General features: G+C 45.1%; 1 protein-coding gene across 1 annotated transcript; it reads right to left on the reverse strand.

Moving 5' to 3' along the window:
- Window positions 1-266: 266 nt before the first annotated feature.
- Window positions 267-9,023, reverse strand: STAG3 (stromal antigen 3). The gene is made up of 7 exons (XM_033084247.1): window positions 8,996-9,023; window positions 7,918-8,041; window positions 7,408-7,504; window positions 5,717-5,812; window positions 5,117-5,213; window positions 2,901-2,977; window positions 267-341 (listed from the first exon to the last, which is right to left on the reverse strand). Exons 1-7 carry the CDS (start codon window positions 9,015-9,017, stop codon window positions 267-269), a joined length of 588 nt encoding a protein of 195 aa, XP_032940138.1. The 5' UTR covers window positions 9,018-9,023.
- Between the last annotated feature and the right edge of the window lie 3,628 nt (window positions 9,024-12,651).

A 12,651-nucleotide genomic window follows, 5' to 3' on the forward strand; every position in this document is an offset into this window, starting at 1 on the left:
GGGAATTACAGACACAGAAATGGGAATTACAGACACAGAAATGGGAATTGCAGACACAGAAATGGGAATTACAGACACAGAAATGGGAATTACAGACACAGAAATGGGAATTCCAGCACGGCCAGGAGCTCACAGAACCCCGAGCAGAACCGGCGCCAGGGCTGGGAGCGCTGGGAGAGGGGATAGAGGGGAGAGTCCTGGATAAAAACAGAGATAAAACATGGAAAATGTTAATTACAGACACAGAAATGGGAATTCCAGCAGGGTCAGCGCTCACAGAACCCCGAGCAGAACCGGCGCCAGGGCTGGGAGCGCTGGGACAGGGGATAGAGGGGAGAGTCCTGGGGAAAAAATGGGAAAAATGGGAATTACAGCAGGGCCAGGAGCTCACAGAAACAGGAACAGAACCGGCGCCAGGGCTGGGAACGCTGGGAGAGGGGGTACAGGGGGGAGTCCTGGGGAAAAACAGAGATAAAACATGGAAAATGGGAATTACAGACACAGAAAAACAGGGAAAAATGGGAATTATAGACACAGAAATGGGAATTCCAGCAGGGTCAGAGCTCACAGAAACAGGAGCAGAACCAGCGCCAGGGTTGGGAACACTGGGAGAGGGGATAGAGGGGGGAATCCTGGGGGAAAAACAGGGAAAAATGGGAATTACAGAAACCATGGAAAAATGGGAATTATAGACAGAAAAATGGGAATTACAGACACAGAAATGGGAATTATAGAGATAGAAACAGGAATTACAGACACAGAAATGGGAATTCCAGCACGGCCAGGAGCTCACAGAACCTGGAACAGAACCGGCACCAGGGCTGGGAACATTTGGACAGGGGGTACACGGGAGAGTCCTGAGAGAAAAAAACAGGGAAAAATGGGAATTACAGACACAGAAATGGGAATTATAGACAGAAAAATGGGAATTATAGAGAAGAAAATTGGAATTATAGACACAAAAATGGGAATTACAGCACAGCCAGGAGCTCACAGAACCCCGAGCAGAACCGGCGCCAGGGCTGGGAACACTGGGAGAGGGGATAGAGGGGGGAATCCTAAAATAAAAACAGGGAAAAATGGGAATTACAGACACAGAAATGGGAATTACAGACACAGAAATGGGAATTCCAGCAGGGTCAGAGCTCACAGAACCCTGAGCAGAACCGGCGCCAGGGCTGGGAGCGCTGGGAGAGGGGATAGAGGGGGGAGTCCTGGGGGAAAACAGAGATAAAACATGGAAAATGTTAATTACAGCACGGCCAGGAGCTCACAGAACCCGGAGCAGAACCGGCGCCAGGGCTGGGAGCGCTGGGAGAGGGGATAGAGGGGGGAATCCTGGGGGAAAAACATCAAAAAATGGGAATTAGAAACACAGAAATGGGAATTAGAGACACAGAAATGGGAATTACAGACACAGAAACCATGGAAAAATGGGAATTACAGACACAGAAATGGAAATTAATAGACACAGAAAAGGGAATTGTAGAGAGGAAACCATGGAATTCGCTGGAAAATACCCCAAAAATTCCAGGGAAAACCATACAAAATTTTCTGGGAAAAAAAATTGCAAAATCCCCTGGAAAGACCCCACAGTCCATGGGGAAAAAAACAGAATTCATGGGGAAAAAAGAAAACAAATCCCCTAGAAAATCCCCAAATTACATGGAAAAAAAAAACCCAAAATCCACGGAAAAATCCCCAAAATCCATGGAGAAAAAACAAAATCCATTGAAAAAAACCCAAATCCATGGGAAAAAAACCAAATTCCTTGTGAGAAAAGTTCCTAAATTCCCTGGAAAAACCCAAAATCCATGGGAAAAAAAACCCAAATTCCATGGAAATAAACCAAAATCCCTGGAATAAAATCCCAAATTCCCTAGGAAAAAAAAAGAATATTCCTAGGAAAAAAAAACAAAATCCATGCAAAAATCCCAAATTCCATGGAAAAAAACCCCAAAATCCATGGGAAAAAACCCAAATCCCCTGGGAAAAAAGCTCCAAAATGCCCTAGAAAAATCCAAAATCCATGGAAAAAAACCCAAAATCCATGGGAAAAAACCCAAAATCCATGGGAAAAATCCCAAATTTCATAGAAAACTCCCCAAATTCCCTGGAAAAAAAAAAAACAAAAATCCCTGGGAAAAAAACCCTCAAATCCATAAAAAAAACACCCAAATCCCCTGTGAAAAAAGTTCCAAAATCCCCTAGAAAAACCCAAAATCCATGGGAAAAAAAAACCCAATTCCATGGAAAAAAAACCAAAATCCCTGGAATCAAATCCCAAATTCCCTAGGAAAAAAAAAAAATATTCCTAGGAAAAAAAAACAAAATCCATGCAAAAATCCCAAATTCCATGGAAAAAAAACCCAAATTCCATAGAAAAAAAACCAAAATCCATGGGAAAAATCCCAAATTTCATGGAAAACTCCCCAAAATCTCTGGAAAAAAAAAACCAAATTCCCTGGAAAAAAAAACCAAAAATCCCTGGGAAAAAAACCCTCAAATCCATAAAAAAAACACCCAAATCCCCTGTGAAAAAAGTTCCAAAATTCCCTGGAAAAACCCAAAATCCATGGAAAAAAAAACCCAAAATCCATGGAAAAAAACCCAATTCCATGGAAAAAAAACCAAAATCCCGGAATAAAATCCCAAATATATGGAAAAAAAAAAATCCATGGGAAAAAACCCCAAAATCCATAAAAAAAAATCCCAAATTCCATGGGAAACAAATCCCAAATTCATGGAAAAAAATCCCAAATTTCATGGAAAAAAACCCAAAATCTCTGGAAAAAACCCCAAATCTATGAAAAAAAACCCCAAATCCATGGAAAAAAACCCCAAATCCATGGAAAAAAAACCCAAATCCATGAAATAAAAAACCCCAAATCCCCCAGTACCTCCTGGAAGTTCTCCGTCAGCCTCCGGATGATCTCGGAATTCTGCAGCTCCCGGAACATCTCCGGGGTCACCACACCTGGGAACAGCAAAAATTGATTTTTTCCAAATCCCAAAAATCCCAAAAATCAAAAAAATTCCCAAAAAACCCAAAAATCCCAAAAATCCTGATTTTTTTAACCCATTTTCTCCCTGTTTTTTTCCCATTATTCCCCATTTTTTAACTCATTTTAACCCCGATTTTTCCCATTTTATCTCAAATTTTTTCCCATTTTTCCCCCATTTTTTCCCAATTTCTCCATTTTTCTCCCCATTTCTCACCCTGGCATCCACAGGATCTCACACTGAAGTTTCCTGGTTTTTTCCCCAGTTTTTAACCTATTTTTCCTTATTTTTAACCCATTTTAACCCATTTTTTCCCCATTTTTTTGCATTTTTTTCCCATTTTTTCCCCTTTTTTTTCCCATTTTTTCCCCCATTTTTCCCAATTTCCCCATTTTTTACCCCATTTTTCCCACCCTGACACCCACAGGATCTCACACTGAACTTTCCTGAATTTTTTCCCCATTTTTAAACCTATTTTTCCTTATTTTTAACCCATTTTTCCCCATTTTTTCCCCCATTTTTTCCCAATTTCTCTGTTTTTTAACCCATTTTTCACTCCATTTTTTCCCAATTTCTCTCCTTTTTACCCCATTTCTCACCCTGGCACCCACAGGATCTCACAGTGAAGTTTTCTGATTTTGTTCCCCATTTTTAAACCTATTTTTCCTTATTTTTAACCCATTTTTCCCCCATTTTTTTCCCATTTTTTCCTGTTTTTTTCCCAATTTCTCTGGTTTTTAATCAATTTTTTCCCAATTTCCCCATTTTTTACCCCATTTCTCACCCTGGCACCCACAGGATCTCACTCTGAAGGTTCCTGATTTTTTTTCCCCCATTTTTAAGCCATTTTTCCTTATTTTTAACCCATTTTTAACCAATTTTTCCCCAATTTTTTTGCATTTTTTCCCATTTTTTCCCCATTTTTTTCCCAATTTCTCTGGTTTTTAACCCATTTTTCACTCAATTTTTCCCAATTTCCCCATTTTTTACCCCATTTATCACCCTGGCACCCACAGAACCTCACACTGAAGTTTCCTGATTTTTTTTCCCCATTTTCCCCCCTATTTTTTCCCATTTTAACCCATTTTTAACCCATTTTTTTCCCAATTTTCCCATTTTTTACCCATTTTTAACCAATTTTAACCCATTTTTTTCCCCATTTTTCCCAATTTCTCTGCTTTTCTCCCCATTTCTCACCCTGGCACCCACAGGATCTCACACTGAAGTTTCCTGATTTTTTCCTGATTTTTTCCCCCATTTTTTAACCCATTTTAACCCTGATTTTTCCCAATTTTCCTGTGTTTTTTCCCATTTTTTCCCAATTTCTCTGTTTTTTCCCCCATTTTTTCCCCATTTCCCCGTTTTTCACCCCATTTCTCACCCTGGCACCCACAGAACCTCACACTGAAGTTTCCTGATTTTTTTCCCCATTTTTAACCTATTTTTCCCTGTTTTTTATCCCATTTTCCCCCATTTTTTCCCATTTTTTCCCTGTTTTTTCCCATTTTTTCCCCCATTTTTCCCAATTTCTCTCCTTTTTACCCCCATTTTTCTCACCCTGGCAGCCACAGGCCCTCACCCTAAAGTTTCCTGATTTTTTTCCCCATCTTTTAACCTATTTTTCCTTATTTTTAACCCATTTTAACCCAGTTTTCCCCCATTTTTCCCCGTCTTTTTCCCCATTTTTTCCCAATTTCTCTGTTTTTTACCCCATTTCTCACCCTGGCAGCCACAGGATCTCACACTGAAGTTTCCTGATTTTTTTCCCCATTTTTAAACCTATTTTTCCTCATTTTTAACCCATTTTTAACCAATTTTTCCCCGATTTTTTGCATTTTTTTTCCCATTTTTTCCCAATTTCTCTCTTTCTCTCCCCATTTTTCCCAATTTCCCCATTTTTTACCCCATTTCTCACCCTGGCACCCACAGGATCTCACACTGAATGTTCCTGATTTTTTTCCTGACTTTTTTCCCCATTTTAAACCTATTTTTCCTTGTTTTTTAACCCATTTTGTCCGCGATTTTTCCCATTTTTTTTCCCATTTTTCCCAATTTCTCTGTTTTTCACCCCATTTTTTCCCAATTTCCCCGTTTTTCAGCCCATTTTTCTCACCCTGGCAGCCACAGGCCCTGACACTGAAATTCAGCAGCTCCACGAACGCCGCCTCGCGCTCGCGCCGGTACCACTCCAGCCACTCGTCCACCACGGTCTGAGCCAAAAATTTGGGGTAAAAAAACCAAATTTTGGGCAAAAATAGAAATTAGGAAGGAAAAAAATTTTTTTTCAGGGAAAAATTTAAATTTTAGTGGGGAAAAAACAAAAATTTTTTGGGGAAAAGACATAAATTTAAGGAGGAAAAAAAAGGGAATTTCAGGAGGAGAAAAGAATTTTTAGAGGGAAAAATGAGAATTTCAAAGAAAAAAACAGGAATTTCAAGGTGAAAAAAGAGGAATTTCAGGAAAAATCAGAAATTTTGGGGGGAAAAATGAGAATTTTGGGGGGAAAAAAAAGCAGTTTAGAGAAAAAACATGGAATTTTTGGAGCTAAAAAGCAGGAATTTTGAGGGGAAAAAATCAGAAAAATGGGAAATAAAAAAAAAATTTTGAGTGAAAAATGGGGATTTGAGGGGGGAATTGGGATTTAGGGAGAAAAGGGAATTTGGGGGATTGTCCCCATGGGTTTTTGGGGTTTTTTTGGGGTTTTTTTTGGTACCTCCATGGCCACTTTTCCTGAATAAACAGCCTGGAAAAGGGAATTGTTCTCCAGGTCTGGTCCATCCTCGCTGGAGAGGCGAGAGCGCTTCGGGAGCTGGGGGGAAACAGGAAAATTTGGGGGAAATTGGGAAAATTTGGGGCAAAAATGGGGAAAATTTGGGGGGGATTGAGGAAATTTGGGGAAATTTGGGGGGAATTTGGGGAGAAATAGGGGAAAATTGGGGAAGAAATGGGAAAAATTGAGAAAATTGGGGAGAATTTGGGGGGAAAATTGGGGGAAAAATTGGGGGAAAATGAGATATTTCGGGACATTTGGGGAGAGTTTGGGGAGATTTGGGGAAATTTGGGGGAAATTGGGGGGAATTTGGGAGGAAACTGGGGAAATTGGGGGGGAAATTGGGGAAAACTGGGGCAAAAATGGGAAAATTTAGGGAAAAAATAGGAAATTTGGGGACATTTGGGGGAAATTTGGGGGAAATTTGGAGGGAATTGGGGAAAAAATGGGAAAAAATGGGAAAAAATGGGGGGAATTTGGGAAATTTGGGGGAAAATTTGGGGAGAAAGAGAAAAATTGGGGGAAATTGAGGAGATTTGGGGGGAAATTTGGGGAAAATTTGGGAGGGATTGAGGAAATTTGGGGAAATTTGGGGGGAATTTGGGGAGAAATAGGGGAAAATTGGGGAAGAAATGGGAAAAATTGGGAAAATTGGGGAGAATTTGGGGGGAAAATTGGGGGAAAAATTGGGGGAAAATGAGAAATTTCGGGACATTTGGGGAGAGTTTGGGGAGATTTGGGGAAATTTGGGGGAAATTGGGGGGAATTTGGGAGGAAATTGGGGAAATTGGGGGGGAAATTGGGGAAAACTGGGGCAAAAATGGGAAAATTTAGGGAAAAAATAGGAAATTTGGGGACATTTGGGGGAAATTTGAGGGAAATTTGGGGGGAATTGGGGAAAAATGGGAAAAAATGTGGGAAAAATGGGGAAACTGGGGAAATTTAGGGGACCTGGGGAAATTTGGGGAGAAATAGGGGAAAAATTGGGGGGAAATTGGGGAGATTTGGGGGGAAATTTGGGGAATTTGGGAAAATTTGGGGGAAATTTGGGGAATTTGGGAAAATTTGGGGGGAAATTGGGGAAAAATTGGGGAGAAATAGGGAAAAATTGGGAAAAACTGGGAAAATAGGGGAAATTGGGGAGATTTGGGGGGAAATTGAGGGAAAAATTGGGGTGAATTGGGGAAAATTGGGGGAAATCAGAAAAAATTGGGAGAAATTGGGGAAAATCTGGGAAAAACTGGGAAAAATTGGGGGGAAATCAGGAAAAATCAGGGGAAATGGTGGAAAAACTGGGAGAAAATCAGAGGGAAAATGAGGGAAATCAGGAAAATTAGGGAAAAATCAGGAGAATTGGGAAAAATGTGGGAAATCAGGGAAAATTTGGGAAAAATCAGGGAAAATGGGGAAAAAAAACAGGGAGAAATTGGGAAAAAACAAGAGAAAACTGGGAAAAAAACAGGGAAAAATAACAAAAAAACAGGGAAAAATAGCAAAAAAACAGGAAAAAATTGGGAAAAATCTGATGGAAACCTGGGGAAAATGCAAGAAAAGTCAGGGAATATTGGAGAAAATCGAGGGGAATTGGGAAAAAAACCCAAAATGAGGGAATTTAGGGGGAAATTGGGAATGACCTGGCTCCTGGTGGCTCCTCTAGGGGGGCCCCGTTTGCCCCGGGGGCGCAGAGAGGCCTCGAAGTCGCTGCCAGAGCTGGGATCTGTCAGCAATTCCCTGGGGGAATAAAAAAAATGTGAATTGTGGGGCAGAGCTGGGGAAAAAAGAGAGGAAAATGGGATAAAAAGAGGGTGGGATGGGGGAAAAAATGGAAAATCGAGGGGGGAATGGGGGGAAATGAGGGAAAATTGGGAAAAAACGGGGGGAAATTGGGATGGGGTTGGAGAAATGGGATTAAAGGGGGTTGGGATAGGGGGAAAACTGAGGAAAATGGGGAAAATTTAGGAAAAAATGGGGAAATTTGGGCTGGAACTGGGAAAAAACTGAATAAAAAGGAGCTGAAATAGGGAGAAAACGCAGCAAAAACAGGCCAGAAACGGGGAAATTTTGGAGAAATTGGGAAAAAGGGAAAAAAAACGAAATTGGGAAGGACATTTTGAGGGTTTTTGGAGTGTTCCAAACAAACTCACGAGCTCTGGGAGGAGCTGGGGGAGTTGCTCTGAGCTGCTGATCCTGGAGCGGGGCCAGAGGAGGATCCAGAGGAGGATCCCGAGGGATGGAGGCGGGGGGAGCGGCGAGGAGCCATGGAAAAGGCTGGAAAAAGAGAGAAAAACAAGGGAAAAACAAGAAAAAAGGGAATTTAGGGGGATTTGTCAAGGCCAGGAGTCCCCCCCAGAGGAGAAAATGGGGGGTGAGACGCTTAAAATTCCCTCAGGAAAATTCCTTCAGGAAAAAAAAGCAGGCCCAAAATTCCCTCAGGAAAAAAAGGGGGAGCCCAAAATTCCCTCAGAAAAAAAAAAAAAAAAAGAGCAGGCCTAAAATCCCCTCAGGAAAAAAAAAGAGGGAGCTCAAAAATTCCTCAGAAAGAAGAAATGAAGGGGTGGGACCCCAAAATTTCCTCAGAAAAAAAAAGAGGGAGCCCATAATCCCCTCAGAAAAAAAAGAGGGAGCTCAAAATCCCCTCAGGGAAAAAAAAAGAGGGAGGCCAAAATTCCCTCAGAAAAAGAAATAAGGAGCCCAAAATTCCCTCAGGAAAAAAAAGAGGGAGCCCAAAATTCCCTCAGGAAAAAAAGAGGGCGCTCCAAATTTCCTCAGGTCACAATAGACTACTCCAAAACCAAATTTCAGGGGTAGGGGTGAAGTTTCCCCCTCATAAATCCCACAAAAAGGGGAGCTCGGGACTTTTTTGCAGCCTCTCAAACCCCCTCAAACCTCAATTTGAGGGTAAGGATGAGGCCTCCCCCTCATAAAAACCCCCTGGAATGAGTTGAGTGAAGCCCCCATCTCATAAAACTCCTCAGGAATGAGAAGCCCCCCTCACAAAAACCTCTCTGCTGCCACTGAGGGGCGGGGTCGGAATCTCTCAGCTGCCCAAACCCCCACCTAAAGGAACCTACGAGCTTCCCGTACCCCTCCCTCACCTTTGCGGGGCTGAAAATCCCGAAAAATACCTCATAAAATCCCAAAAAAACTCCCGTCCAACCCCCCCCACCTCACGCCCGCCTCGCTTCGCGCCAAAACAAAATGGCGCCCGGCACGTGCCCTCACCCCCGTGGGCGTGGTCACGCATCTCACGTGATCCTTAGGGGGCGGGGCGCGGTTCGCCGTGGGCGTGGCTTCTGTGATCACGTGACTCGTGGCGCCAAAACCGCGGCGGGGCCGCCCCATGAGGGGACGGTCCCCAAAAAATCCCAAAATTTGGGAATTTTATAGGGAATGAGGGGTTTGGAAGGGTCTGCAGGGGGTTGGGGGGGTTGTGTAGGGGATGGGGGGGTGTCTATAGGGGCCTGGAGGGATGGAGGGGGGTCTGTGGGGGGGTGGGGGTTGCCCTATAGATTTGGCGTCCCCTGTAGAGGCGGGGGTCCCTAAGAAACCCCAAAATTTGGGAATTCTGTCGGGAATTCGGGGTTTGGAGGGGTCTGAGAGGTCTGTAAGGGGCTGGATCCCATTCCCGATCCCAAATCTCATTCCCAAATCCCGATGCCGATCCCATTCCCGTCCCAAAATCCCATTCCCGTCCTAAATCCCATTCCCGTCCTAAATCCCATTCCCGACTCCATTCCTGTCCCAAAATCCCATTCCCGATCCCAAATTCCATTCCCTTCCCAAATCCCTTTCCTGATCCCAAATCCCATTTCCGTCCTAAATCCCGTTTCCCGTCCCAAATCCCATTCCTTTCCCAAATCCCATTCCCGTCCCAAATCCCATTCCCGACCCCATTTCCGATCCCAAATCCCATTTCCGATCCCAAATCCCACTCCCGGTCCCAAAATTCCATTCTCGATCCCAAATCCCATTCCCGTCCCTAATCCCATTCCCGACCACATTCCCGTCCCAAAATCCCACTCCCGGTCCCAAAATCCCATTCCCTTCCCAAATCCCATTCCCGATCCCAAATCCCATTCCCTTTCCAAATCCCATTCCCGTCCTAAATCCCATTCCCGACCCCATTCCCCTCCCAAAATCCCACTTCCGATCCCAAAATCCCATCCCCGACCCCATTTCCGATCCCAAATCCCATTTCCGATCCCAAATCCCACTCCCGGTCCCAAATCCCATTCCCGATCCCATTCCCGGTCCCGCTCCGCCCGCCCGGGGCCGTCCCGGGGCGGAGCCGGAGACAAAAGGGGAAAAGTTTTCGGGGCAGGGAAAAGAAGGATCGGGAACTCGGGGAATTCTTTGGGATTCCGGGAAGTTTTGGAGTTCCGAGAAGTTTTGGGATCGCCGAGAATTTTTTTGGGATCGCCGGGAAACTCCCCCAGGGAGATCGGGCCGGGATGTGGCGGAGCTGAGAGAGGCCGCGGTGAGAGACGGAGGGGAAAAAATCGGGATTTGGGGGAAAAAATCGGGATTTGGGGGGAAAAATCGGGATTTGGGGGGAAAAATCGGGATTTGGGATCGGGGGGAAAGCGGGAATGGGGGAAAAAATCGGGATTTGGGGTGGGGGAAAGCGGGAATGGGGGAAAATCGGGAATTTGGGGAGGGGGGGAAAGCGGGATTTGGGGAGAAGTCCGGGAATTGGGGAGGGGGGAAACTGGGAATTGGGGGAAATCGGGAATTTGGGGAGGGGGAATGGGGGAAAATCGGGAATTTGGGATCGGGGGGAAAGCGGGACTTGGGGAAAATCGGGATTTGGGGTGGGGGGAAAGCGGGAATTTGGGGAGAAATCTGGGAATTAAGGAGGGGGAAAGCGGGAATGAGGGAAAATCGAAAATTTGGGATCAGGGGAAAGCGGGATTTGGGGTGAAGGGAAAGGGGGATTTGGAGAGAAAACCGGGAATTTGGGGGGTAGAGATCAGGAATTTGGGGGGTAAAAACCGGGAATTTGGGGCAGCGGGAATGGGATTTGAGATTTGGGGGGGACAGCGGGATTTGGGATTGGAGGGGAGCAGGAATTGAGATTTGGGATTTTGGGGGACAGCGGGATTTGGGGGTACAGCGGGATTTGGGATTTGGGGGGACAACTGGGAATTGGGATTGGGGGGTAGCGGGAATTGGGGCAGGGAGGAATGGGGGAAAACTGGGATTGGGGGAAAACCGGGACTGGGATTTGGGGACAGGGACAGGGATTGGGATTTGGGGACAGGGATTGGCATTTGGGGACACTGGGATCTGGGGCGGGGACTGGGATTTGGAGACAGGGACTGGGATTTGGGGACACTGGGATTTGGGGACAGGGACTGGAATTTGAGGACTTTGGGACATGGACTGGGACTGGGGACAGGGACTGGGATTTGGGGACACTGAAATTTAGGGACACTGGGATTTGGGGACACTGAGATTTGGGGACACTGTAATTTAGGGACACAGGAATTTGAGGACACAGGGATTTGGGGACACAGGGATTTGGGGACACAGGGATTTGGGGACACAGGGATTTGGGGACACTGGGATTTGAGGGCACCGGGATTTAGGGACACAGAGATTTGGGGACACTGGGATTTGGGGACACTGGGATTTAGGGACATAGAGATTTGGGACACTGGGATTTGGGGACATAGAGATTTGGGGACACTGGGATTTAGGGACACAGGGATTTGGGGACACTGGGATTTAGGGACACAGGGATTTGGGGACACAGGGATTTGGGGACACAGGGATTTAGGGACACTGGGATTTAGGGACACTGGCATTGGGGACACCGGGATTTGCCATCCCCATGCCCGATTTTGGGGTGACCCTTCCCTTTTCCCCTCCCCCCCAGTGTCCCCTCCCCCCCCAGGATGAAGCTGCCCCTCCCCCCGCCCGGATGTCGCCGTTTGTCCCCCCTGGGGGTGGCCCTGGGCGTGTTTGTCACCCTCGGCTTCACCCTGGGGCTGCTGGGGGGGGCCCTTCCGACGCAGGTGAGACCCCAAAACTCGGGGGAAACCCCAAAATTCCGAAGGAAAACCCCAAAATTCCAAAGGGAAATCCCCAAATTTCAAAGGGAAATCCCAAATTTCTAAAGGGAAATCCCAAAATTCCAGGGTAAATCCGAAAATTCCAAAGGGAGATCCCCAAAATTCCAAAGGGAAACCCCAAATTCCAAAGGGAAACCCCGAAATTCCAAAGGGAAATCCCAAATTCCAAAGGGAAACCCCAAATTTCAAAGAGAAACCCCAAATTCCAAAGGGAAATCCCAAATTTCTAAAGGGAAATCTCAAATTCCCGGGGAAATCCGAAAATTCTGGGGAAAATCCCCAAAATTCCAAAGGGAAATCCCCAAATTTCTAAAGGGAAACCCCAAAATTCCAAAGGGAAATCCCCAAATTCCAAAGGGAAATCCCCAAATTTCAAAGGGAAATCCTAAAATTCTAAAGGGAAACCCCAAAATTCCAAAGGGAAATCCCAAATTCCAAAGGGAAACCCCAAATTTCAAAGAGAAACCCCAAATTCCAAAGGGAAATCCCAAATTTCTAAAGGGAAATCGCAAATTCTGGGGGAAATCCCAAAATTCCAAAGGGAAATCCCAAAATTCCAAAGGGAAACCCCAAATTCCAAAGGGAAATCCCAAAATTCCAGGGGAAATCTGAAAATTCTGGGGAAAATCCTCAAAATTCCAAAGGAAAATCCCCAACATTCCAAAGGAAAATCCCCAAAATTCCAAAGGGAAATATCAAATTCCAAAGGGAAATCCCAAATTTAAGGAAAATCCCCAAAATTTCAGGGAATATCCAGGGATTTAGGTGGCATTTGGGGCAAATATCGCGATATAGAGGTGAAAT

This window comes from Catharus ustulatus, chromosome 37 (assembly GCF_009819885.2).
Source record: "Catharus ustulatus isolate bCatUst1 chromosome 37, bCatUst1.pri.v2, whole genome shotgun sequence".
Taxonomy (NCBI): domain Eukaryota; kingdom Metazoa; phylum Chordata; class Aves; order Passeriformes; family Turdidae; genus Catharus; species Catharus ustulatus.